We start from the raw sequence: 27,336 nt of genomic DNA on the forward strand, positions 1-27,336 counted from the left end.
GAATTTTCTTATAATTGTTGGAGATTATTGGATGTGTTAATCTAAAACTCGAGCCTAGATTTAAGATTTGAGCAGGGATCTTTTGTCATTGTTGATGAAGCCACTAATAGATGTCATATTGAGTAGAGACTTCGGTCATGAGATGCTTACATGAATTATCATATATAGCATTGTTGATGGATGTTAAGAATCTTGGTGAAGAAAGATCTGGAGATCGATAGAGTTAATTCCTACTCATAGTGGTATTAGCTCAACAGATCTAACCTATTGAATTTGAAGTAAATTCTGTTGGAAGGAAAATCAATGTAGATTTTCTAATTAAATTGCTAAGGGAATACAAGAATTACCCCCTTTAAATTAAACTTAGATATTTTTGGATTCTAAGAAGGTTGTGGAGATCACGTAGTGACCTTAAACTTGACTAAAGGATTGGGGGTTAGTTATGATAACTATACTCTATATAAATCGAGAACAAAAAGATCTAGAGGTTTTGCTCTAGTTCTACTTGGAAATTTGAAATTTGGAGTTTCTTAGTCTCAATGCAAAGTGATACTTTAGTCAAAAATCATTTTGTAACTTTAAAGAATTAAATGAATTAAATCAGAGTGTGCAGCGGAAGTGTGGTGGTTTGACTTATTTTGAAACTGGTTAAGATCATTAATATTTGATCTAAAAGGCATTATGATGAAATACTTGAGTTAGTTTCAGGAGAATGTTGTTGATTCTATGGATCTCTTATTTGTTGGAATGATGTGGGAGAAAGAAAAAAAAAGATTATAGAATATTAAGAGCATTTGATACTAAAGATTTCTTCTATTTCTATCAAGCCAATTATGATCTCTCTGTAGAATCAAGAGAAATTAATTTCTTGAGATATAATTATGGCAATTTAATCTAAGGTTGGAAGTTTGGAATTCTTTTGAAGGAGATCAAAAGAACTTACTATGTGTGGTAAATAAAAAGGATCAAGTTTTGAGATGCTGTGATTTTTGTATGTCAAAATCTTAAGAGTGGTACTCCAAGAGGGAGACTATTTGAGATCTCAGGAATGATATGATGGATGTATATTTTTTTAAAGTTTGAGGCTTCAAGTAAGTTAATTTCGAGGACGAAATTTTTTTTAAGGGGGAGAGTATGTAATACCCCAGAAAAGCAACAAAAAAAAAAAGAGAGGGCGGATGGGCTGGCCCGAAAAGACCGGGCCCATCTCCCTTAAAACGATCGTGCCTAGGGCACGATCGTGGAAGAGAGGGGGAAGAAGGGGGGGACCGGTGGTGGCGGCGTCGGAGGGATTGGTTGCCGGAGGAGCAGGCTCGCCGGAGGAGACCGAGCACCGGAGATCCGAGATCCGGCCGGCCGCGGTGAAGCCCTCCTCCTTCCTTTGGTGTGAGAACCCTCCGCTAGTTGCTCACAAGTTTTTCCGTCGGTACCTCGCCGGAAACATCACCGGAGTACCTCGTCGGGCTGAGGTAAGTACATCTCCTTCCTTATGCTTCATGTTCTGGATTTTGGGTGGCGTTGGAGGGGTTTTGGCCGCCGAAACCGTCAGAGAGGGATCCAAAACAGGGTACCCCTGTTTCGGCCTCTTCTTTTCGATTTTTGGCCGCCGCCAGCCGCCGGGATGGGCCGGGATCCATGGTATTGGGGGTCGGTCGGGTCTATGTGAGGGTCGAAGAGGATTTTCTAGGCTATGTATGTGATGAGGGAGGGTGGATCCGAGGTCTTCTTCCTCGGGATCCCATCCTCTCCTCCTCTTCCCCTCGTCGGTTGGCCACCGGCGGCGGCGACGGCGGCTGGGTGTCGTCGGTTGGGGGCCGAGCCACCATCACGGTGGCCTTTCCGTGGAAGAAATGGAGGAAGGGGGAGGGGTCTGTGTCGGTTGGAAAGAAGAAGAAGGAGAAGAAGAAGAAGAAGAAGAAAAAGAAGGAGGGAAAATAAGAATATAATAATAATAATAATAATAATAACAGGAGAATGTTGCCCAGATAGACAACCCAAGAGGGGGGGTGAATTGGGTTTTAAAATAATTTTACAATTAAAACTTTTGTAGATGACTAATTAATACTTTTGCAAGGTGATTAATTAGTTGCTATGTGCTGTGAGTGAAATGAGAATGAGAGAAAGAGAGACAAGCAATCACAAACACGATGTTTATAGTGGTTCGGAGCTAACCCTTGCTCCTACGTCCACTCCCCAAGTCTCACTTGGGAATTCACTATAACCCCTTGGATTACAGCCGGTTGTTTTCCAAGCTCACAACCAAACTTGTTGTTTTACGAGCTCACAACGAACTCGGTCGGTTTTCCCAGGCTCACCGACTAGAACCAACCCCGATTGTTTTCCCGGGATCACAATCGAACCCTTACGCGTTGGTTTTACACTCGGCTCACCAACCAACCTCTACACCCTTGATTCAATCCCCCGATTGAACCAAGCTAAGACAATATGCTAATAATGAGGACAAACAAAAAAACAGAGCTTCTCAAAAGCAAATATACAGCAATATTAATAAAAGCAAAGTTAAGAGCCCTCAAACGCGTTTAAGTTGGAGAAGAGAAAGGGCTTCTTGAACTTCGGGTCTCCTCTTGAAATTCTGGACGACTTGAAGGCAGGAGGAGATCTCTTTCAATGTTGGAAAGATGTGGTTGGAAGGAGTTAATGGCGCTCTTCCCTCTTTTCGTTGAAAAACCACTTGCAGAGAATGAATGCTTGATCTTTTTGAATGGAATGGTAGTTCTCTGCCTTGCTACAGTCCTCTGTGGCTATTTAAGCCATTCCCCACGGAAACTAGCCGTTAGACACCTTTTTCTGCCCGTTCTGCACACTCTGCACAACCTGACAATGTGTCCGTTGGGGTCGGAGTCGACTCGCGCGATCAGGAGTCGACTCGGCTGTAGCGGGAGTCGACTCATGCTTTTCTGGAGTCGACTCGGCAACTGTTCCGGATTTGAATTAAAGTAGCTTCTTCGACTGGGAGTCGACTCGTCTTGACCCGGAGTCGACTCGCCAACTTCTGGAGCTGACTTGGCATTTTCGGAGTCGGCTCCTCCCATGAAATCCGTAGATCAACTTTTCAATTTGGTCCGCTCGAGTCGACTCGACAGTCCTGGGAGTCGACTCAGCGCTCAGAGCCCGAACTCTCGATCTTCTGTCTTTTGGCTCGTCCAGTCTTGGAGTCGACTCGAACTTCCCCGGAGTCGACTCGGCTCTCAGTTTCCGAAACTTAGTCTTCTGCCTTTTTGGTGTACCGCTGCCTTGGAGTCGACTCGAGCTGTCTGGGAGTCGACTCGGCTCTCAGAGACAACAAATTGATCTTCTGTCTTTTTGGGTCGCGCTGTCTTGGAGTCGACTCGCGTATTGCGGGAGTCAACTCGAATCTCAGAGTCCGAAAACGGTTCTCTGACTTTTGCCTTGTGTTCCACTGAGAGTCGACTCTCACTTTCTTTGGAGTCGACCTGCCAACCATCGGAGTCGACTCGCGTTCCACAGGAGTCGACTCGAATCTCAGGGTCGAAAATCGCTCTCTGACTTTTCTGTCTGTAGCTTCTTGGAGTCGACTCATACTACTCCGGAGTCGACTCGGTAAACATTGGAGTCGACTCGCGCACTTTAGGAGTCGACTCGCTGACAGGTTTTGAGTTGATGCTTTCTGCTCGTCTGTCTGTTCTCAGTCGGAGTCGACTCGTAATGATCCGGAGTCGACTCGAGCCCGTGCCAGTGATTCTGATACGCTTGGAGTCGACTCGTAATACTCTGGAGTCGACTCGAGTCTCAGACTTTGGTTCAAATTGACTTCTTAACTTATCCAAAATATTATGAACCAAGTCTAGAAATACTTTAGACAAGATTTTTACTGAAACACTTAATTGAATTCATTAGTAAACAAGAGATATACTCAAATGCTTTGAGCTCATCAAAATCAAATAGGGTTATGATCAATCACTCCACAGAGAAGGAAAAGAAGAAGAAGAGGAAGAGACTTCTTCTTCTCTCTTTCTCTTGGCCGGCCACCATCGCCGGTGACTGCAGCAGGGGCGGCCGGCGATGGTTCGGCCAATGGTGGCCGAGGGTGGGGAAGGTGAGGGCACAGCCACCCCGGCTGTTGCCCTTGGACCAAAGAGGTGGAGGAAGAACCCTTCTCTATCATCCACCCTTCTTTTGGTCTTTTCATCGGGACCGGCCATCGTCGCCGGCGTGGCAGCGGCCACGGCTGGCGACGACATGGGCCGGTGGTACAAGGATGGGAGTCGGGCCACCCCGACTGCCCTAGACTTGGAGAGATTGAGATGTTTGGGGATCTGGTTATGGACCCCATAGTAAATATCAATTATGGTTTGGAATATTTAAATATTAAATGATTTAGTTTGTGATTTGTAATTGATGTTGTAGAGGAAGAGTCGGCAGAGCCAGGAGGTTTTGATCAGGAGACTCAGCACCCCAGCGCGTAGGTTGTGATTCGGACTGTGTTTGAGTCAGTCTACAATTTCTGTAAGAATCCCTACATCTGAGCACTTCTATGCATATATTGATTTATCGTTGGATTTATTTTACGGTTTTGTTGTTATTGCTTGTGAGTTGATATGACACATATGAGATGAATTTTTATCAACATATTTTCATTATTATGTTGTTATTGTTTATGAGTTGATGCGGCACCTATGAGGCGTGCATGTTGTTTATAATGAATATATTGAGATAAATTCATTTGGGAAGAAATAACATATTTTGAAAATTTATGAAAATATGAGATGTGATGGGAATGTGATTGAACATGTAAAACTAGACATGTAATATGGGTTGGACTAACCTTGTCATGAGATAGCCTCTACGAGCTTATGCGTAGGATAGCTGCCACGAGCTGATGCGTGGGATAGCCTCCACAGGCTTACGCGTGGGATAGCCTCTACGAGCTTATGCGTAGGATAGCCTCCACGGGCTTACGCGTGGGATAGCCTCTACGAGCTTATGCGTAGGATAGCCTCCACGGGCTTACGCGTGGGATAGCTGCCACGAGCTTATGCGTGGGATTTGTGCAGTCTTGGACTGGGACATGATCTTGGTTAGACCAACGCCAAAAATGAAAAGTTTGAAAACTTTGGAATTTGAGTAATACGGGAATGGATCACATAATGTGGAAAAGGATTTGTGTATATGTACTGATTACATATATTTGTTGTTTGTTGAGCTTTTGAAATGATGAAATGATATATATATTTTGATACTTGATTATTTTATGATTTTATCGTGTGTGGCTGTTGGGATTTTTACTGGGCTGGAAAAGCTCATACTACATTTACTTTCTTTTTCAGAGGTACTGGATTTGTAGAGACCATTAGGTGGGACGAGAAATAAGATCAGCATGGAGTCTGACTGCTAGATAGTTAGAAGCAGCTTATCTTTTATTTATGAACATTTGAAGATCTTGTAATTGAACCGATTGTTTATTTGGACATTTCGGATTTGTCAATTTGAGTTAATTAATTTGTTATGGATTTATTGGAATTGTTGTTTATCTTAGGCCTTGCATGATCTTTAGGGCACTGCTCTAGAGCTCATGCGGCCGGTTGCGGGCCAGACCCGGGTGATGGGTTCGGGGCGTGACACTTGGCTTAAGAAAAGTCTCCCTATTTTGCAGGATTATCCTTGACATATCTTGGCTTATACCTAATGAATGGACATATGTCCCCTCAAAAGCACTGACATACCTCATATTACCACCCACTTTCAGACTCATCATGGATCAGAGACCAAAAAGTAATAAACCTTAAGTTTGAAGTTTATGGGTTCAGCATCTTGGTAATATTCATGAATTATTCTCAATTCTTGTATGTGTATAAAGATGAAGTACCATAGTTTTTTTTTTCTTTCAAAAAAGGTTTTCTACACTCATTCTAACTTGCTTCGACAAGTTTCATTTATTCCAGGTTGATACTCTCTCCAAAGAGTAAATTTACCTTGCTTAACAGACCCATAATACTAATTTATATTCACTGAAAACTGGTTTAATTCTTCATTTAAATTAATATACGAGATTGTTTTAGTTGTTATCAAATATAGATCTAGACATACCCATAAAAGATAAACCTGATTGTGTCATCAGCTTGGGTTGGCTATTGCACAATAAATACTTATTTTTCAAAAGCCAACTCATTGACCTGGTCCCTACAAGACAAGCACCGGGCATGATGCATGTGTGCGTGGGTGTCATATATGTTTATGATTCAATTGACTTGTTTCATGGGAAGAAGTTGTATAATATGTATAAGTTCTTCACCATGTTATGGGCCTGGCATGTATCCTGTATACTAAGAAATCATATGGCAGCAATTTGGAGTTGATTCATAACAAATGTCATTGAAATCTGATTCTTGTTTGATATTGTTGTAGTAGGTCTTCAGTAATATCTGCTTTTCTCAATATTACATTATGTATTGACATGTGATATATCTGAATCGATTGACAAGAGCAAAGGATGATAAATTGTCTCGTTCAATATGATGCAACTTGGAAAGCCAGTTACAGGTGACCCTATTTGAAGTCAGATACAGGACTCCCTGGAACTCTTGTCCACAGATTCCATAACCATGGCATTTACATATGTACACCCCACAAAATGAACATAGCAAGTACAAAATTCAGAATACCATCAGCATGGGCATTGTTGCGGGGACGGCGCTTTGGCCGGAGCCTCGCACAACAGCATAGCCCACATTAAGCTAGCAGAGAAAGAGGACCGCATTCCTTCCGAGGTATTGTCCGCTTTGGGAGTCGAGCGTACCCGGAGCCCTCCTCACGGTTTTGCCCTTCAAAAGGCGCCCCGAGAGGAAAGGGCTTTGCCCCCCAATTAAGGCACAGAACCTTTCCGCTACTAGCCGATATGGGACTATGTTCGGCCCCCTCCCACAACATAGCCCCTCCGGCGGGAAGGTCCTGGGCCGGGCTTTTACCCCGACACAGCCCCCACAGTCCCGGAGGGTAGCCTGTGGCAAGAGGGCGCTTCCGACAGACGACGTCATCTGTTGCGGAGACGGCGCTTTGGCCGGAGCCTCGCGCAATAGCATAACCCACATTAAGCTAGCAGAGAAAGAGAACCACGTTCCTTCTGAGGTATTGTCCGCTTTGGGGGTCGAGCGTACCCGGAGCCCTCCTCACGGTTTTGTCCTTCAAAAGGCGCCTCGAGAGGAAAGGATTTTGCCCCCCAATTAAGGCACAGAACCTTTCCGCTGCTAGCCGATGTGGGACTATGTTCGGCCCCCTCCCACAACAGGCATCAATAGCTACAGATGGGTGTTAAGGACAAATAGAATTCAACAACATAGAGCCACCGTAACCCCTAAACATCCATGACAAATCTCACCAGAAAAACCTTCTCATAGATCAAGCCAAACCATTAATCCATAAGAAATCTAGAGAACTCATCTCACAGAGAGAAAGCACGCGAAGATTATAGTACAAACCATCAATCAGATCAAAAAAAAATATCGCAGAAATGAACGAAAGTTCGCACGAACCTTGCAGGGTCTCCCCTTGATCACTATATACTTGAATCCACAAGTCGATCGGTCGACGTAGGTCTCCGGACAGGAGGGATACCACTCGATCGAGTCTTGAGGGCTGCTCGGACGGCGCCGAAGAGGAGGGAGGAGGAGGAGATCCTCGGGCGGAGGCGAAGCTAGAGAATCAGTAAAAAAAGAAAAAAATACCAACGAACACAGGAACAAGAGGAGGCGGAGGAGGAGAACAAGCGAGAAGGAGGGAGCGGAGGGAGGAGGAGAAAAATACCTCAGGCAGAGGGGGTTGGGATCGGTCGGTCGGCGCCGAAGAGGAGGGAGGAGGTTGGAGTCGGACAGCCGGCACCGGAGAGGAGGAAGACGGAAGGATAGGGCAGCGCCGGAGACGAGCAAGATGGAAGCTAGGGCAGCAGGTCGGTTGGCGCCGGAGAGGAGAAATAAGGGCTCGATCAGGGTCGGGCGCCGGGCTAAGAAGTATCCTCGCCTTCGACGATGCTTATACGCATCGTCTAATATCGACGCTTACGTTTGCTAGACCGACGCTTATAACTGTCGTTGTAGCTCGGAAAAAACAATGACGCGTAAAAGCGTCGTCCTAGGTCCATTCACACGCTTCCCGGTGTCGTTTTCTCTTGAGGACTATGATGACGCTTTTAAGCGTCGTTGATTAAAAGCGTCGGAAAAATTTGGCATGGGAAACAAATTTGCCGATACTTTTTCCTAGCGTCGGCATTCAAGAGTCAGCTTTGCTTCTTTTTTTTGTAGTGTAATGATCCTCCTTATGTCCTCCAGCACAGGATGGAAATCCTCAATATAAATTTGCTGATCAACTAACCAACTGATAACCATCCAAGAGTCCCTACCAAGAATTACATTGGAGGCAATGACTGCATAAACCAAATCCTCCCAAGCTCCCCTCATCTTCGCAAGAGGGACTACAACATCATATAGATTGCATCAAGGTCAATAGTATTGTCCCGAATAGTCCGATTTGAGGTGTATCGAACCGTATCAAAAGCCATCCGAAATGATTCCGGCCTTTGGATCGAGAAACCAAGGAGGGAGAGGGAGAGGAAGAAAGAAATAGAGAAAAATAGAGAGAGAGAAAGGAGGAGGAAACGAGAGAGGGAGGAAGGGAGGGAGTGAGAAGGAGATGGCGGCAGAGACCGAAAGAGACAGAGAGAGGGGGAGAGAGAGCTTTCAAAGCCCTCTCTTCTCCACAATGCCCGAACATATATGGCTCTTATTGTGAAACGAAATAGAGGCTTCGGCCCATATAAAGATTACCAACTTTTCTTATTATTTTTTTAAAGAAATAAATATTTTTGAAGAGAAGGGTTAATTGTCCTTAAAGAGAGAATTTTGCTTCAAAATTAAGTTGCAATATTTTTATTATTTAATAAAGTTTTTGTATTCTCAATAGTATAATTTTCCTGCAAGTATTCTGTTGATATTTGTTCTGAAGTCATGGGCATTGGAAAGTTCTTCTGCATAAGATCATCCGGTTTTACAACCATGACAAGCATAATTGTGTCACAGTCCAATAGGGATATGCCCATGCCAGTACCACATGCCATTCAGAACACATCACAGAGGTAACTACAAGTCTCTTTTCTTTCTTTCTTCTGTCTTTCTATTTTTTTATTTTATTATGAGTTGGACTCCCACTTAATGACGTAGTCATACTTAATTTCATCTTAATTTCATCTTTCAGTCTCTCATATTTAATAATACGTATGCCTTACTTTATGTAAGGAAATCACCATGATCCGAGCTCTCTTCCGGGTCTTTCTTCTTTGATTTGTTGCTGGGAATGCCGCCGGAAGCTTCGCCGGAATCACAGATATGAGCCTTGATCATCTTCTCCTCTGTTTCTTTGTTCACCAAAAAAAACTCGATAATAAAAAGGCTCTGATTAATCCTCTATCTTTACATTTGAAAATCCCTATTGATTCTTCCTTTGCCGGCCTCCTTCGCTGCCGGCCCTTGTCGCTGGAGAAGAGGGCTTGTCCCTTTTGATACTGTCGGCTGTCACTAGAGTCCCACCGTTGGAGAACTCGAAGGAAGGAAGAGAGGGGCCGAAACCCCTGTTTTCGGCCCTTTCTTCCTTTTCTTTTTCGTCGCCGGCCCTTGCTTGCCGCCGTCGGCCACTGAGGTTGGCCGAGCCGCCTCCTGTTGCCGTTGGAGCTGGCCACTATGGCCGCCCCTAGAACTGATTGTGAAGGAAGGGGGAGAAAGATCCCCTATTTTGAGTAGGAAGAGGAGAGTTTTCTCTCTCCTCTCTCCTTCCTCCTCTCTCTTCTTCTCTCTCTCCTGCCTCCTCTCTCTCTCTTCCTTTTGGTCATCTAGCCATCGCTTTTTTTTGAATTAAGCCGGCAAATCACCAAGCCTTCATCCAAAAACAGAGTACTCTACCCGGGCCCTTTTCTTCCTTGTTCCGCCACCGCCAGCCGCCAAGTTTGGCCGAGCTTCACCACCTCCTGAGATGTCTGAGTTCGAGTGGCCGTCGGTCAAGGAGATCGGCAATGATCAGGCCAAGTTTGATTGGTGCTTTGATAGTCCTCTTCCTCTTTTCTTTCGTTCTTCTTTGTGCCGACTACCGTCGCCAATGGTGCCGCAGCTGGCGGTCGTCACTAGGATGACCATCGTCGCCATGGTTGGGCCTCCTGGTGGTCGTCGCCCCTATTCCGAGAAAAGAAGGAGAGAATGGCTCCCCCCAGTTTTGGGAAAGAAGAAGAGAGTCCTCTCTCTCCTTTCTCTCTCCTCTCCCCTTCCTCCTCTCTCTCTTCTTCTCCCTCCTCTCTAATTCTGTCCTCGTTTCTCTCTCTTGATTCATGGCCAGATATGATGATCAATCTTGGATGGCCCGTCCACTATGACGGACCAAACCCACACCCCTAATTGAACCCAGGCTGAGATTCTCTCTCCTCTCCTTCTTTCTCTCTAGATAGGCTTAAGGATCCTAGTTAAGCTCTTGTTTACTTGTTGCTGGGATCTAAGTTGACCCAGTTAGGAGACCTTGAACCGCCCTGGTACCCAGGCGGTTGATCAACTCTTTACCTCGGCCTTGTCAGATCTCTTTGAAATTCTGTCATCATTAACTTTCATTGAGTCAGTTAAATTATGTTTGATCTTAATTAGTTTAGTTTACCTTGTTCGGACCGACGTGGGCAGTTGGACACTATCAGCTGACCGATCTGATTTGGGGCATGAGGTCGTGCTCTAGTAGTGTTTAATTTGGACTCCGCTTGACTTCTGAGATGATAATTAAATGTATGATGTTTTAATTATATTAAAACAGGTGCACTTGACCCGTCTAACTGAAGTGGAATTATTGAAGTGAAAAAAGATAACTAACCTAATACTTCAAAGTGTGTTTTCCAAATTATTTTGCAAAATAATTATTAATTGATTATATATATATATATTATATCGTACTTAGTTAAACAGATCAGGTATGTTAATAATCATTTTAAAATTTTGTTATATGTTATGAAATCTGTAAAATATGACAGGGCAACTTATAAAATCTGTTTTATATGTATGTATTCTCAGCATGGCTATGATCTGTTCTGTCCCCACCATTGAAGATTATTCATTGAACCTGTCGACTTATTATATGTAAGGAACTGGTTTTGACATTGCGCCATCAGTGATTAGAATAGTGGTTTTTGGACACCGTTACCACCTGTGGTTAACAATAGTGGTTTCTGGCACTTTGTGCAACCCATGCCACTGGGTTACATGGTCGCAATCTATTTATGTTGGGATTATGATATCAGAGTTTTTATAAAAATGCTTAGTAAATTTCAAAAGAAAAATATGTTATTTGGGATTTATTTTCTAGTCATTACTTTGTATTTTGATTAAATATCTAGGATGCTTTGACCCTACTCTGGAGTATTATGTTGCTTACTGGGCTAGTGTAGCTCATTATCATATTTTGTCTGTTTTGAAGATCTAGAGGCTTAATCGTACGAAATTGGAGAGTGCACTAGATTCTGATAATTCCTTCAGTTATTGGTATTTTAGATAGATTAGTTAGAATATTTGATTTATGTTGACATATGGTATTTTGAAACTTTAGAAGTTTGCTTCGAATAAATTATTCATAAAAAATAAATAAATTTCAAGAATTTGTCCTTGTTTCGATATGATATGCAATCTTGCATGTCTGTACGGTCCGCCGTACAAGTGTGCAATGTCTGCTGCACTCCGGGCTCGAGGCGTGATACTTTATATATACTTATATTGATTTTGTACACAGTTAACACACTTTTTATTATTGAGAAAGATTAAACAAAAGTAATCACGTTAATTAACACTAAACATTTCCATTAATCACAACACATTTTATACTCGCTTGTTTCCTTTTCTCTACCAAGTGGAAGGATTAAAAGATAAAAAGCATCAAAATAAGAGGTAGAAATATACAAATCGCAAGCAAGATGGAGGCAGAAAGTGTCCTCTCCCGTGTGTCAAGGAAAACATGGCTCGTGCAACTATGACAAGACTCATTTCAAATCCAAAGAGAGCCCCCTCAAACAATAGCAGGCCCAGACAAAAGGCGAAAACCAAAAACTGAAAACAGGTATAAGGGAATGAGCACAAAAAGCAACAGCAAAAACAAGCGGCTTAGGGAACTAACAGAAGGCACAAATTAATGCATGTTTACGTAAGCCCTCATAATATCTAACTAATATTTGTGGACCATTCTCTATGACTTTAGACCCTGCCAAGTATCTGCCTCGCTGCAGTCATTTTTTTAAGAATATCTCCCGTATGCATTCGTTCTTTGGGTAATTTGCCAGAACATTGTAGCCCAATGTTGATCACAGAAATTAAGCACTCTTGTATCCTGTCTTGTTTAGCGCACCTTTGTTGTATGTCATCGATAATTTCATACTCATCCTCTCGTATCAACTGCGGATCTACGATGTTCATAATTTGACTAGGAAAAGCCATCTCAGCAAATCGATGAAGATCTAAGCTCTCATTGAAGGTTTCATCAGTGGGTCTCCTTCCCGTAAACATCTCCAAGAGAAGTATTCCATAGCTGTACACATCTCCTTGGGTCGATACTTGGCTTCCCAAACCGTACTCTGAAATATGTTTGTACAAAGACAACGGCAAAAACATAATTAAACATTCAAGATAAATCGCTCCACAAATAAAACAAAGAAGTGGATCATTTCTCTATGCCACCGAAAGATTATATTAGAAGCATAAATTCAAATCAGAAGGTAGAAATATGTTGTACTATAATGACTGAACCAGATTGGCCTATCTGTCTTTAGCTGCTCATTATTAGTCTATATTAGCCTACATAGGAAGAAAATGAGAAGTAGAAAAATTTGTACATGGAGTCTCACCTGGAGCGATGTATCCAACCGATCCTTTTATCGCCGCCAAGCTAGCAGATATGGAGAATGAGTTAGTAGATTCAGAGAGAAACTTCGCCAGCCCGAAGTCGCTCACACGGGCAGTCATGTCACCGTCCAGAAGAATGTTGCTCGGCTTGAGATCACAATGCACGATTGGCACCGGGCTATGATGATGAAGGTAATCCAGTGCAGAAGCCACATCAATGGCTATGCTTACTCTCTGTTCTAAATTCAAATTCCTTATGGGGCATTGCTCATGCACTTCCGGATGCAGCCATCGTTCCAGGCTTCCATTCTCCATAAATTCAAGAACCAATGCTTTGAAATCATTACCTCTAAAATCAACACTAGAGCATGCAGTTATGATTTTGACCAGGTTTCGGTGTCGGATGCTTCTCAAGGCCTCACATTCAGCTATGAAGCTCCTTGAGGCCCCCTGCTGCTGAAGGTTCAGTATCTTTACAGCAACCACCTTTACATCATCCCAATCCATGACCCCTTTATATACAGAACCGAAACTCCCAACACCAATCAGATTTGCTGAAGAGAACCCATCAGTTGCTCTGACCAATTCGGCGTAAGAGACTCTAGCATGTTCTATTCTCATGGTAGCCATGGATGGACGTCTCATTCTTGTCTTTCGAGTCCGGTAAAGTAAAACGAAGAAGAGAATCAGAGTCAAGCCTAGAACTCCACTGGCAACTGAGATGATCACTGACAAGATAGCAGCTTTGTGTTTTTTCCCATGGGGTTGGGTAGAGGGGCACGGTGGCAGGTGCAGTTCATGAATTCCACCACACATCTTTCGATTTCCAATTAGGGAAAATGCGCTCATATTTGCAAAGACCCCACCTAGCGGAACCTCACCTTGAAGGTCGTTGAAAGAGAGATTCAGAAACTGGAGCGACTGAAACATTTGGAGATATTCTGGTACAGGCCCGGACAGGTTGTTGCTTGAGAGGTCCAGAAATTGAAGGCCCTTTAGCTTGCCCAGCGATATCGGGATTACCCCATCAAAAAAATTACCGCTCATATTAAGGTTTCCGAGGACCACGCATTCGCCAATGTTATCAGGGATTTCGCCATACAATCTGTTCTCAGAAACATCGAGGTTATTGACATTTATCAGGTTGCCAATTTCTGAAGGTAAGGACCCCTGTAGTGCGTTATGTGATACGTCTAGGAATTGGGATAGAGAAGGCAGGCTAAGAATCTCTATGGGTATAGGGCCTGTAAGCTGATTGTAGGAGAGATCTAGTAACTGCAAGTTCTTGCAGTTTCCAAGGTGGGTTGGAATGGTTCCACTCAATATGTTTCCTCCCAGATACAGTTCATTCAACTGACTAATGTTTCCCAATGAAGGTGGGATTTGGCCGGAGAAAGAGTTTAGAGACATTTCCAGTGCATTCAGTGCATTAAGATTTCCAAGAGAGGCAGGAATGTTACCAGTGAGAAGGTTTGCACTCATGTAAACTACAGCCAGGTTTTTCAGATTCTCTATATCTGAAGGCAGGCTTCCAGATATCTGGTTTTGCGAAAAATCGAGGATTTGGATATCTGTGGAGAGGTTGGAAATGGAATTGGTTAAGACACCAGAGAGGTTGTTGTCACCGATCAATAGTACTCTCAATTTGCTGCAGTTGGTTAGAGCAGCGAGGAAGCTCCAATCGTCGGCCTCCTTGGCTGCTAGTTGGTTCCCGTAAAGTGACAGGATCGATAGGTTCTGTAAGGTTCCAAGGTTACATGGGATTTTTCCATGGAGATTGTTTAGTTGTAACTGAATTGTAACCAGTCCAGAAGCATTGGATAATGAAGAAGGGACAAGTCCGGTGAAGTTATTGCCGATCATGTCGAGATTTATGAGGTGGGGAAGAGTACTACCTATGTCAGATGGGATGGTCCCTTCGAGACTGTTGATTCCCACACTGAAGATACGGATGTGTGAGAGATTGTATAGACAGGGAGGAATCATGCCTGATAACTGGTTTTCTTGTACACCGAGGACAGCAAGAGAGGGAAGACGGCATAATGAAGATGGAATGCCTCCCGACAGAGTGTTGCTTTCAACATTAAAAAAGGTGACAGAGGTCAGGTTCGCTACCCAACGTGGGATATCGCCCGTAATCATGTTGTGCGACAAGTCAAGTTTGTCCAAAGAGGAGAGGTTGGCCAAAGATGTTGGCATGGTTCCCGTAAGATTATTCGATCGGAGGATCAAGCCGATGAGCTGAGGAAGTGATCCCAGCTCATGGGGCACTTGTCCGTTGAGATTGTTGTGACGTAAGTCAATCCAACTCAGATGTCTGCAGTTGCCAAGACTGGATGGAATTTGTCCTTGTAGAGAATTCGCTCTTAGGTTGAGATGTTGCAGCCGATGCGAATGGCCAAGATCTTGAGGGATGGATCCATCAAGTTTGTTCTCTTGGAGACTTAGTCTTCTGAGGAAGGTGAGGTTGGCTACGAATGGTGATATGGTTCCGGCCAGGCCAAGGGAGGGTAAGTCCAGAGCAATGACCCTTTCAGGGTGCCGACTACCACATGTGACGCCTTGCCACTGGCAGAAATGAAGCGACTTGTTGTCCCAGGAAGACAGAGCCCCATATGGATCATGATATATGTTAGACTTAAATGAAATGAGAGCTGAGTGGTCACTTACGCTTTTGCTGTTGCTGCCCACGAAGGAGGTTGCAGTTCTGGTGGTGATAGAAGGAGATTGGGGAGATGAGAGCACAAAAGGACACAAGAGTAGAAGAAGAGTTGCACGCATAAGAGACGACCACCAAGAGCATGCCCTCTGTGAGTTGGAGAGATATCCCATGTGCGCTACTTGGAAGTCTGAGAGGAAAACAATGAACAATATAGCTTGGTGGAGGCTTTGGATGACCTTCCAAGAGCATGCATGCAGGCTTTATAGCTAGTGGGATTTCTTGGCCGGGTGATATCTGGAGGAGCTCCATTTATAGCTACTTGGAAATAATCCTATATAAAAATATTGTTAAATTTCTAATAATACTTTTGATTAAACAATTCAAAATAATAATATATTTTTTTAGTCTAGTGGGATTGGAAAGTCTTGTATTGATTGGAAAGAATGCAGCCCCCGAAACAAGCGCGTGGGAGGCGTTGCATTTTTTATTGTTCCGCCGCTGAACAAGACGGGGTACCGGTCTTCCAGGGCACACCGCGCGAAACTTCTTGGACCACTGTTTTTCTTTTTTTTTTATTTTTTTTGAGTGCAACATCAGTGGAAATCTAATCTCTTTGACTAAGATGTGCTTGTCTTCCAGGGAAGACTACTAAGATGTTCTAGTATTATTAGTCTTCTTCTTATCTTTTCATGGCAGAACAGATAAGAAGACGACTAATAAATGGACAATGATCCAGATCTGAACTTGATTAAACCTGAGAACGTCTTTGACACGCGCCAAAGATTTTGTTATTTTAACATTATATACGTAGAAGGACGCCCTATCCCCTTCCAAACATTTCATCAATTTGATCCTCTGATATCGTCCTCACCCAACTTTTACGACTGCCCCAACAAAATCTGGAACCCACTCGCAAACGCCAAAAAAGTAGCACCATCCAGGCACGCACAGGAGGTTAAAAGAAAAAAAAAAAAGTTTCTATGAACATTAATTTATCCGTAAAATGAGTCGAAACACTTAACCATCTCAAAGGTGGATAAATTAATTTTTCATCAGCTAGATAAAATGATCTTATCTCTTGTTCCTAAAATATCTCTTCTTATTCTAATACACTAACAAACTCTAAAGTCTTACTTTCTTGGCAATTTTCTTGTGCGGAATCCAAAGAGTCTTTCATATTTCTTACTTAATATATCTAACTTTTTATTTTAATCAGTTAGTTTTACGTTTTTTTCTTCCCAACGATTATGATTATATAATTCTTTTCTTGTTGTTTTTAGTAGAGATTGGATCCTTTCAGTCTTCAGTTTAACAAATTCCATTATTTTTTTTTGTCATGCCTATGAATCATCTAACTCTCTCAATTTTGCATGGGTCAAAAGTGTAAATTGGACTTCAATCGACAAAGAAGTAGAACCGAGAGGCATAAAAGATATTACACAAAAAAAATGAATAAAACCTTAGCAACTTAGAAGAATATTGGACATATTCCAAAGCCACTTTTGAATATATAAAAGAATATAGATAAATTATTTTTCTAAGTATGGCCTGGATGAGAGTTCTGTAGAAAATTGTAAATTTCTGGATAGATTTCAAGCCCTAAGGACGTGCCTAAATTGTTTCTGAAAAAAAAAACAAGAAAAAGAAAACTAAAGATAACCATAGCTACTCTTCATAAATTGTAAGGCATGATCAGCGAGGAGATCTTGCACTCCCCCGTAGGTCTCTTAAAGCTCCCATTAATCAAAGTTTACAATTGATCCTTTTCTTCGGAATAATAGTATTTTCATGGTCAAGTATGCAGAAACCATGAATGGAAAGTCCAACAAATTGCCCCAGACTAGCATGCAACGTTAACCTTTGGATTCATTAACAAGTAAAACCATTTCACTGAAGGATAATACTGAGTCTTAATAGTAGAACACTTTTACTGGAGGATAATGCTAGGAATTTCTGAATTTGATGTTCCCGGATATTGATGTCCCTCAAAGATGCATCACGTGATCTACACATGATCTCTGTAGGAGTACATAGGGACGCTTAAATTGCGCACATTTTCCACATCTATGCACGAGTAAAGATATGAACCACAATCTCATCAACCACTACAGACTAACATGTGTAAGTGCATACTGCTTTGATAGTCAGAATGCGGGTAAAAAAAAAACAATTCTTCTAGCAAGAAGACTGAAGAGATCAACAAACAAACCCAACAACAAATCTAAACATGATCAACGGAGGATGTAGTTGCGTTGTAGAAATTTCATCAAAGCATTGACCTTCAGAGTAGCTCAATCCAAACTACTTGCACAGGTACATATTTAGCATACTTAGATAACAATATATCCGATATAACAAGGTGGAAAAAGAGTCCAACCAACAAAAACAAAAAAAAAATCAAAAAAGGGCAAAAAAAGAAAAAAAAATCAAACATAAAATTAACCAACCAACAAGACCATACCTCAGATGCATCTACTACCATCAGATACATAAAGATGCAGAACCAATATCCTGAAAGAACATCTAGAAGCACTTCCTGTGAACAATAGCTGGTCCAGATTCATCATATTCTGCCTTGGATATCCACATCTGCAATGCATTCAAAAAGGCCAAGCAAATAGAATCATCAGAGGAGAAAGAAAATAGGGCAAGAAGGCAGATCCAAAATTGGGGGGAGAGGACAATTGATAATGGTTTACCTGCTGGAATGTGCTTAGAGAAGCCAAGATGGAACCTCCAATCCAGACACTATACTTCCTTTCAGGTGGTGCCACCACCTTGATCTTCATGCTGCTAGGAGCAAGTGCAGTGATCTCTTTGCTCATACGGTCGGCAATGCCCGTGTCACGCCCCGAGCCCGAGGCGCGGCAGACGCCGCACGCCCGCACGGCGGGCCGCGCAGGCGTGCAAGGCAACGGATTACATCAAAGCAGATACAGATGTTCAAAATTGACATAATTATTTAAATTGTTCAAAAGCAGACTTACAAAATTTCAAAATAGCATATGCCAACATAATTCAAATGTCCAAACTAAACTAACTAAAATGTCAATAACTGAAGAAATCGTCGGAAAATCTAACGCACTCCCCAATCCCGTGTGATCAAGCCTCTGGATCTGAAAAATGAAGAAAACAGAATAATGAGCTACACTAGCCCAGTAAGCAACAAAATACCCCAGAGTGGGGTCAGAGCATATCAGATCAAAATACAGGATAATGTCTGGAATAAATCATAAATAACATCATTTGTTGTTTTCAAAACTTATTATCATTTTTCCAAAAACTCTTATACCAGAATCTCAACATAATAGGCTACGGCCACGTAACCCAGTGGCATGGGTTGCACAAGATGCCAAATACCACTATTCTAATCACCGGTGGTACGGTGTCCAAATACCACTATTCTAATCACCGGTGGTACGGTGTCGAAACCGGTTCCTCACAGATTACAAGTCGACAGGTCCAACGTATAATCCCCATTGGCGGGGCCAGAACAGAACAGATCATAGCCATGCTGAGAATGCATATATATATATAAAAATATATTTCATGGATTTCGGAGCATATAACATGATTTTCAAATAAAATTTAACATGTCTGACCCATTTTACTGAATGCAAAACATATATCAAAACATAATCAGTTTATTAAATAATTCAGAAATCACACTTGAAGTATTAAGTTACTTACCTCTTCTCGCTTAATACCTACTTCAGGTAGGCGGATCAGGTTCACCTGTTAACATTTAATTAATTTCTTTGTAAATTTCAGAGCTAAGCAAAACCAAAAGTAATACTATTGGACATGGCCCAACAGGGCTCAGAATTAGCCCATAATGGGCATGGCCCGATAGGGCCCATATCGGACACGGCCCAATTGGCCCGCATAGATCCAGCCTAATAGGGCCCCCCAAAGTTGGTCTCTAATGGATTATTTATGCATTGCAGGGGCTAATACTTAATTACAGGGTACTATTCTATAATAAAACTTGAGTGAGGGGACTAAATAAATATAGTTGGGGACCTTTATGTAATAAATCTTTCCTATAGGGATCAAATACAAATTACAGGAGTCCCTTTTGTGAAATAATATACTGTCAAGGGCTTCACTGTAAAATTCCATTTATTGGCCAAACGGGTTCGGGTTTCGGGTTCTGGGTTTCGGGTTCAGGTTCTAGGCTTGGGTCTGAACTGGGCCCAAGTTGGGCCCACATGGGTACTGCCCTACTGGGCCCAACCGGACTGGACTGGGCCCAAGTTGGGCCCGCAGGGACTGGGCCCAAGTTGGGCCCGCAGGGGACTGGGCCCAACGGCCCAACAAAGTGCCCACGGCCCACAATGGGCTTTCTTCCTTCCCCAAACCCCCCTCCACGAACAGGGGAAGAAGGAGAGATGGAGGAGAGAGAGGATCGGCGGGGTGGCCGGCCTGGGTGGTCGGAGGCCGTCGTCCAGTCGACGGTCAGCCGGCCACGGTGGCAGCCGGTGGCTGCTGCGACGGCCGGCGTTGAAGAAGAACCGAGAATGGTCTCGGTGTGGGCCGATGCAAAGGAGGAAAACATGCTATTTGGCATGGAATCAAGGCAAGAGAGGGCTTACCGACGGTGGCAGAGGCGGTGGGAGGAAGATCTCGGCTGCCGGTGGCTCGATCCGGTAGTCAAGCGGCGGCGGCGGCACTTGGAACCGAGAGGAAGCAAATCTCCAAAACAGGGGAAGGCTTGCGGAGGGGATTCGGACGGCGATCGGGCGGCACCGACCACTCGAGAGGCAAGAGCCGGGGGAGGAGAGGGAGGAGAGGAAGAGGAGGAGACGGAGGAGAGGGAGGAGGGCTCGGGTGATCTCCGAAGGAGGAGGAACGGGGGTTTTATAGCCTCATTGTAACTGCTCTCCGCCGCGGGAATTGCGGAGGAGGCGAAATCAGCGGCCGTGCGTGCGGCCGCGAGGTGGACGCGGGATGACCGCGGTGCAGCCGCGGGATGCCCCTCTGTGCCCGAAGAAGATGGAGGGGATCACGTCTGCGATCCCCTGCTACGCCCCTTCCAAAAGAGGAAGACGGGGCTGAAGTCGGCTAGGGCTGCCGACTTCAGCCCGAATCTCACATTCTCTCCCCCTTAAAAAAATTTCGTCCTCGAAATTTAAGAGAACTATGTCTTTCAAATTTAGAAATGCTCAGCCTATTGAGTAATATAAATCCAAGATCTCATTCTCCTCGATCAAAATCAGTGTGATAGATAACTTTGAATCAATTATCAAAACCTTCATATAAACTTGCAAGATTAACACTAGATAAGTGACTAACTAAAATCTCAGATTGAAATTATCATCTTGATGCATGTTCACTCGAAATCGGATCAGGATCGATTCACAGTAGGATTGATTAAAATTAGTTGCGTTTAAGATAAAACTTGAAATGAAATGGATCTCATACACTTATCAAGGTAGTGTGCTGATCCCTCAAATGATAATGACCAACCTTAGAGTTAAATCATTATATTGCTAAGAATATGATTCACAAAATGAATATGTACTAATGATCATTAGATAGCAACGATTTATCTCAAAAATGATTTGCATCAAATCACAAAAGCAGGTCTAAAAAGGCAAAGTATTGATACCATGATTCAATATGCCACAAAGCTTTTAACTTAAACTTATAAATTATAAGATGGGAGCAAATAATGCATGGTTTATTCAGATACTTAACAAGTTAGACCATATTTGATCAACAATCAACTAACCCGAGTCATGATACGTTCAAATTATTATTATTATTATTATTTTCTTAGCATACCCAAAAATAGCAAAGTCTATTCAAGAAATAACATAATCATATCAGGATTGATCTGAGAATCAATAGTATTCACCTTCCTTTATTAACAAAATCTTTCATTATTGAACAATATAGTCTTTCATCATAACATGTTACCAAAACACAGTCAATATTTTTGACCAGTTTGAATTTACTCAGTTCATCAAATTTCTGCTGCACAACTCAGATCAATATTTTCCAAACTTTCTTATTGATCCCACATCATCAGCAATTTTTTTTTCTTTTTAATATCCAAACAAAATTTTATCCTTGTTTCCCAAGTACACTAGATCATGATTAACCCTTGAGATAGTTGTCGTACTTATACCATCATATGATCAAGTGATCATATTCTAGATCCAAATTTGAACTAAGCCAATTCTATTTTTCCTTGGCAATTCCATTATACAAGTTGATATTTATTCTAAGCTTTGATAATTAAAAGATTCTAGATTAACTTACTCAGGAGCTTACTCAATCATTCCGAATCTTTTCTTTTAGGCTAAACTTATTTGGGCCTCTCATGAAATCCCACTTGCATTTCTCATATGGTGATACAAAATCCACAATCAACTCATAGCCTTGATTAATAAATATTTAACTCACAAAAATCAAATAATCTGGTTCAAAGATTTACAAGAAATTCCTCCAAGATATAAGCTCTATGATTTTACATTGAGATCCATCAGAATATCAATCTTAATTGTTTCAAGTCTCAAGGGTTAGGGCCAAATAAAAATTCTTAAGTCTCATCCCCAAGTATATTTTCCTTCTATATACGAGTTCCATGCATGATCCACATACAGATTTCAATAAATATTTTCTAGACCAAACTTTAAACATTTTTTATAGATGAATCTTAATTTGCCACCAAAATAATTAACTTCAACTAGAAGCAATATCCATAGTGCCTGATATCAAGTTAAACTTCCAAAATAATTACATTGCACGATAATATCTCATGATTAATATTCCTTCACTTAATTTAGTCAAAATCTAATTAATCAACACTTGAAATACAAATTGCTCCACCAAGAAAACTCTCATAGTAGCTTATTCACACTTTGGTAACGACCATAATTAGGTTGCATTCTAATTTTAGCATTTCAAAATTCTGATAAAATAACACAAATTTATCAATAATAAAAGCAATAAATACCTTCGTCTAATGGCCTAATGTCTACCCATCTCTCAAACTTTTCGACGAATCCTAAAGATCCTAAAACTTAATCTCCATCTGACTATTTCAAACACAATCCCTAGGAATTTGAAACCTGAGCTCTGATACCACCAAATCTGTCACGCCCCGAGCCCGAGGCGCGGCAGACGCCGCACGCCCGCACGGCGGGCCGCGCAGGCGTGCAAGGCAACGGATTACATCAAAGCAGATACAGATGTTCAAAATTGACATAATTATTTAAATTGTTCAAAAGCAGACTTACAAAATTTCAAAATAGCATATGCCAACATAATTCAAATGTCCAAACTAAACTAACTAAAATGTCAATAACTGAAGGAATCGTCGGAAAATCTAACGCACTCCCCAATCCCGTGTGATCAAGCCTTTGGATCTGAAAAATGAAGAAAACAGAATAATGAGCTACACTAGCCCAGTAAGCAACAAAATACCCCAGAGTGGGGTCAGAGCATATCAGATCAAAATACAGGATAATGTCTGGAATAAATCATAAATAACATCATTTGTTGTTTTCAAAACTTATTATCATTTTTTCAAAAACTCTTATATCAGAATCTCAACATAATAGGCTACGGCCACGTAACCCAGTGGCATGGGTTGCACAAGATGCCAAACACCACTATTATTATGCACCGGTGGTACGGTGTCCAAATACCACTATTCTAATCACCGGTGGTACGGTGTCCAAATACCACTATTCTAATCACCGGTGGTACGGTGTCGAAACCGGTTCCTCACAGATTACAAGTCGACAGGTCCAACGTATAATCCCCATTGGCGGGGCCAGAACAGAACAGATCATAGCCATGCTGAGAATGCATATATATATATATATAAATATATTTCATGGATTTCAGAGCATATAACATGATTTTCAAATAAAATTTAACATGTCTGACCCATTTTACTGAAAGCAAAACATATATCAAAACATAATCAGTTTATTAAATAATTCAGAAATCACACTTGAAGTATTAAGTTACTTACCTCTTCTCGCTTAATACCTACTTCAGGTAGGCGGATCAGGTTCACCTGTTAACATTTAATTAATTTCTTTGTAAATTTCAGAGCTAAGCAAAACCAAAAGTAATACTATTGGACATGGCCCAACAGGGCTCAGAATTAGCCCATAATGGGCATGGCCCGATAGGGCCCATATCGGACACGGCCCAATTGGCCCGCATAGATCCAGCCTAATAGGGCCCCCCAAAGTTGGTCTCTAATGGATTATTTATGCATTGCAGGGGCTAATACTTAATTACAGGGTACTATTCTATAATAAAACTTGAGTGAGGGGACTAAATAAATATAGTTGGGGACCTTTATGTAATAAATCTTTCCTATAGGGATCAAATACAAATTACAGGAGTCCCTTTTGTGAAATAATATACTGTCAAGGGCTTCACTGTAAAATTCCATTTATTGGCCAAACGGGTTCGGGTTTCGGGTTCTGGGTTTCGGATTCAGGTTCTAGGGTTGGGTCTGAACTGGGCCCAAGTTGGGCCCACATGGGTACTGCCCTACTGGGCCCAACCGGACTGGACTGGGCCCAAGTTGGGCCCGCAGGGACTGGGCCCAAGTTGGGCCCGCAGGGGACTGGGCCCAACGGCCCAACAAAGTGCCCACGGCCCACAATGGGCTTTCTTCCTTCCCCAAACCCCCCTCCACGAACAGGGGAAGAAGGAGAGATGGAGGAGAGAGAGGATCGGCGGGGTGGCCGGCCTGGGTGGTCGGAGGCCGTCGTCCAGTCGACGGTCAGCCGGCCACGGTGGCAGCCGGTGGCTGCTGCGACGGCCGGCGTTGAAGAAGAACCGAGAATGGTCTCGGTGTGGGCCGATGCAAAGGAGGAAAACATGCTATTTGGCATGGAATCAAGGCAAGAGAGGGCTTACCGACGGTGGCAGAGGCGGTGGGAGGAAGATCTCGGCTGCCGGTGGCTCGATCCGGTAGTCAAGCGGCGGCGGCGGCACTTGGAACCGAGAGGAAGCAAATCTCCAAAACAGGGGAAGGCTTGCGGAGGGGATTCGGACGGCGATCGGGCGGCACCGACCACTCGAGAGGCAAGAGCCGGGGGAGGAGAGGGAGGAGAGGAAGAGGAGGAGACGGAGGAGAGGGAGGAGGGCTCGGGTGATCTCCGAAGGAGGAGGAACGGGGGTTTTATAGCCTCATTGTAACGGCTCTCCGCCGCGGGAATTGCGGAGGAGGCGAAATCAGCGGCCGTGCGTGCGGCCGCGAGGTGGACGCGGGATGACCGCGGTGCAGCCGCGGGATGCCCCTCTGTGCCCGAAGAAGATGGAGGGGATCGCGTCTGCGATCCCCTGCTACGCCCCTTCCAAAAGAGGAAGACGGGGCTGAAGTCGGCTGGGGCTGCCGACTTCAGCCCGAATCTCACAGCCCGGGAACATGGTGGACCCTCCGCTAAGCACAATGTTCCCATACAAGTCTTTCCTGATATCCACGTCGCACTTCATTATAGAATTGTAGGTAGTCTCGTGGATACCAGGGGTTTCCATACCAATGAGAGCAGGCTGGAAGAGCACCTCAGGGCACCTGAAGCGCTCGGCCCCAATGGTGATGACCTGGTCATCAGGTAGCTCATAGCTTTTCTCAACCGCCGAGCTGCTTTTGGCAGTCTCGAGCTCTTGCTCGTAATCAAGCGCTACATAAGCAAGCTTCTCTTTAATGTCACGAACAATTTCCCGCTCGGCTGTGGTAGTGAAGGAGTACCCCCTCTCAGTCAAAATCTTCATCAGAGCATCCGTCAGATCTCTACCAGCAAGATCAAGCCGTAAGATAGCATGTGGAAGTGCATATCCCTCATAGATTGGGACAGTGTGGCTGACACCATCACCAGAGTCCAGCACAATACCTGGGCAGAGTGAACAGATTAAGCTGATATGGACAAGCATTTGGTAATCAATTTTTAACGTGAAAAAAATGAGCCTGAAAGCATTGTTGTCAAGTTTTCATGATGTGTTTTTCGTTGCATAATTTAGACTATGATAGTTTCAACATGAGAAAAAATTATTTCTGAAAAATTGTTTGAGATGGGATGGTGATTCAGATGAAGCATGTTTTTAGATAGGCCAATGGAGCTGCAAATTGGGTGGCTTCTTTTGCTAGCAACCACTTGGAGGACCATCTATAGGTGGGAGAGGCGGAGTTGCTTAGTGCTCTCCCTGATGTATTACTTTTTAATTTTTTTTGATGTATCCGTGTATGTGACGTACGATATTTTCATTTAGACTTCGTTTTTTTTAATAAGATATTAAAGCTCTTCTCTCTCTATCCAGGAGAAACCGTGCTGAAGACTTCGTTTTTTTTTTTTTTTCCTCTTTTGCTTCGCCGAGTCTTAAGTCTTGGTACTTCTCTTTCCTGGGTACATCGTGCGAAATTCGTGGAGTGCTGTGTGCAGGTGGCAGTGCAGCATGAGTGCAGCTCTCTCTGTTGCCTGGATGGGGAACGGATGTTAATCTTGGTGTGACATGCACAACATCATGTGCCAGCTCGGTTGGTCGTCCAAGAGTAAAATGCCCGGTTGTGGGAACAATAAATTAAGCAACCTTCTTTTTCTTTCGTTTTTTTTTTTTTTTTTGGTACACTTATACAAAACGGATATAAATATCACCCAATAAGCCAGAAAATAAGACAGACTACAGGATAAATGGGACAGAAGTCTAGTCCATCCAGATGAAATCTTCTGTATGATGAGCCGCATAGGAAGCCACCCAGTTCGCTGCACTGGTGGCCTCTTTGTAGACATGTAAGGCTCGATGAAAGATGCATTCGCCTAGTAGATGACGAATATTGTGGATCAACCGCACGCCCCTATTAGCACCCCCAGCCTCCTGGATCTCCTAGATCGAGGTGGCGGAGTCCCCCTCGATGATGATGCGATCTGCCCCCAGCACCCATCTCACAAAGAATACTCCCTCCAATGCGCGCTCTTTGAATACTCTCCGCAGAAATAGGTTTGATTGTATATATCTGATCCATCGTAGACCATCCATCTTTTTTTAACGAGAAATTATTAGTCATGTTGTCGTTAAATTCTAAACCAAGATCGAAAAATTGCTCGGCTCGATTTGAGATCGGTAAGAACCGAGCTAAGTAAGATCGAATGAAACCAAAGCAAAGATGAACTGATCTTCTTCGAAGTCAACCCGCAAGAAGTTCACTCATCAGAAAGTTTTCAGTAGAGAATCCCCCGACACTTAAGTCAGAATAATAGAGTAACAAGATGGAAGAAAGAAAATTTGTACAGAATAGTCTACAAATAAGCTTAGGTGAGGATCCTTGGGCCAACCATTTTATTGCATAGAATACTGATCCTTTACTTAATTTGGCTTAACGTGTCTTAACTGTACAATAACGACTCCATATTAACAATATGGTAACTGTCATGTTGAAAACTCTGATCGGATATGATGTTATTTTCCCCCAAACCCGGACCCAACCTGATCCTTGGGCAGGGTATGGAAAAAAAAAACATAAGTCTCGGGTTAGGTCTAGATTTACCTAAACCTGGACCTCACCTTGCTTGTGACCAAGCAACTCATGTAGAATGGGTGCAAGACTATAACTTGTTCGATTCCCAAATCCTATAGCCTCCACTACTACGCCTGCAAATTGTCCGACCACACTGACTTCATTATAGAGATGTTTAATAATAAAAATTGCATCCATCACGACACTAGCATTATAGAGGTATTTAATAATTTCTCGAATAATAAAAATTGGACCATTAAAACTATGGTGCTTCCACAGAACAGAACCAAAATGAAGTACTC

The 27,336-nt window shown here is 42.9% G+C and overlaps 2 protein-coding genes and 1 long non-coding RNA gene across 4 annotated transcripts in view; 1 reads left to right on the plus strand and 2 right to left on the minus strand.

Annotated features, from left to right (window-relative positions):
* LOC149751133 (uncharacterized) overlaps window positions 1-27,336 on the plus strand; it is a 75,209-nt gene that overhangs the window by 42,533 nt on the left and 5,340 nt on the right. The window lies entirely within an intron of this gene.
* Window positions 11,403-15,822, minus strand: LOC103699752 (receptor kinase-like protein Xa21). 2 transcript variants are annotated; one of them, XM_088712739.2, is made up of 3 exons: window positions 15,552-15,822; window positions 12,884-15,449; window positions 11,403-12,613 (listed from the first exon to the last, which is right to left on the minus strand). In XM_088712739.2, the coding sequence occupies exons 1-3, from the start codon at window positions 15,711-15,713 to the stop codon at window positions 12,237-12,239; spliced, it is 3,105 nt and encodes a 1,034-aa protein (XP_088568865.2). In that variant the 5' UTR covers window positions 15,714-15,822; the 3' UTR covers window positions 11,403-12,236. The 2 variants fall into 2 exon arrangements, with proteins under 2 accessions (XP_088568865.2, XP_008779978.4); XM_008781756.6 differs by having other exon boundaries at window positions 11,405-12,613; window positions 12,884-15,822.
* LOC149751135 (actin-3-like) lies at window positions 17,796-25,405 on the minus strand. Its single transcript, XM_089927855.1, has 3 exons — window positions 24,945-25,405; window positions 18,243-18,385; window positions 17,796-18,132 (listed from the first exon to the last, which is right to left on the minus strand). Exons 1-3 carry the CDS (start codon window positions 25,294-25,296, stop codon window positions 18,067-18,069), a joined length of 561 nt encoding a protein of 186 aa, XP_089783981.1. The 5' UTR covers window positions 25,297-25,405; the 3' UTR covers window positions 17,796-18,066.

This window comes from Phoenix dactylifera, chromosome 16 (assembly GCF_051530095.1).
Source record: "Phoenix dactylifera cultivar Ajwa chromosome 16, Ajwa_hap1_PhDact_Kaust_v1.1, whole genome shotgun sequence".
Classification (NCBI taxonomy): domain Eukaryota; kingdom Viridiplantae; phylum Streptophyta; class Magnoliopsida; order Arecales; family Arecaceae; genus Phoenix; species Phoenix dactylifera.

Excerpts from the sequence above, each read along its gene's own strand:
- LOC103699752 (XM_008781756.6), bottom strand. The coding sequence starts at position 15,713 with ATGGGATATCTCTCCAACTCACAGAGGGCATGCTCTTGGTGGTCGTCT. Across the intron at positions 12,614-12,883 it reads GGTTGGATACATCGCTCCAG|AGTACGGTTTGGGAAGCCAA; the intron begins GTGAGACTCCAT and ends AACATATTTCAG.
- LOC149751135 (XM_089927855.1), bottom strand. The coding sequence starts at position 25,296 with ATGAAGATTTTGACTGAGAGGGGGTACTCCTTCACTACCACAGCCGAG. Across the intron at positions 18,386-24,944 it reads CGGAGGGTCCACCATGTTCC|CGGGCATTGCCGACCGTATG; the intron begins CGGGCTGTGAGA and ends CGGGGCGTGACA. Across the intron at positions 18,133-18,242 it reads CTCTAAGCACATTCCAGCAG|ATGTGGATATCCAAGGCAGA; the intron begins GTAAACCATTAT and ends AATGCATTGCAG.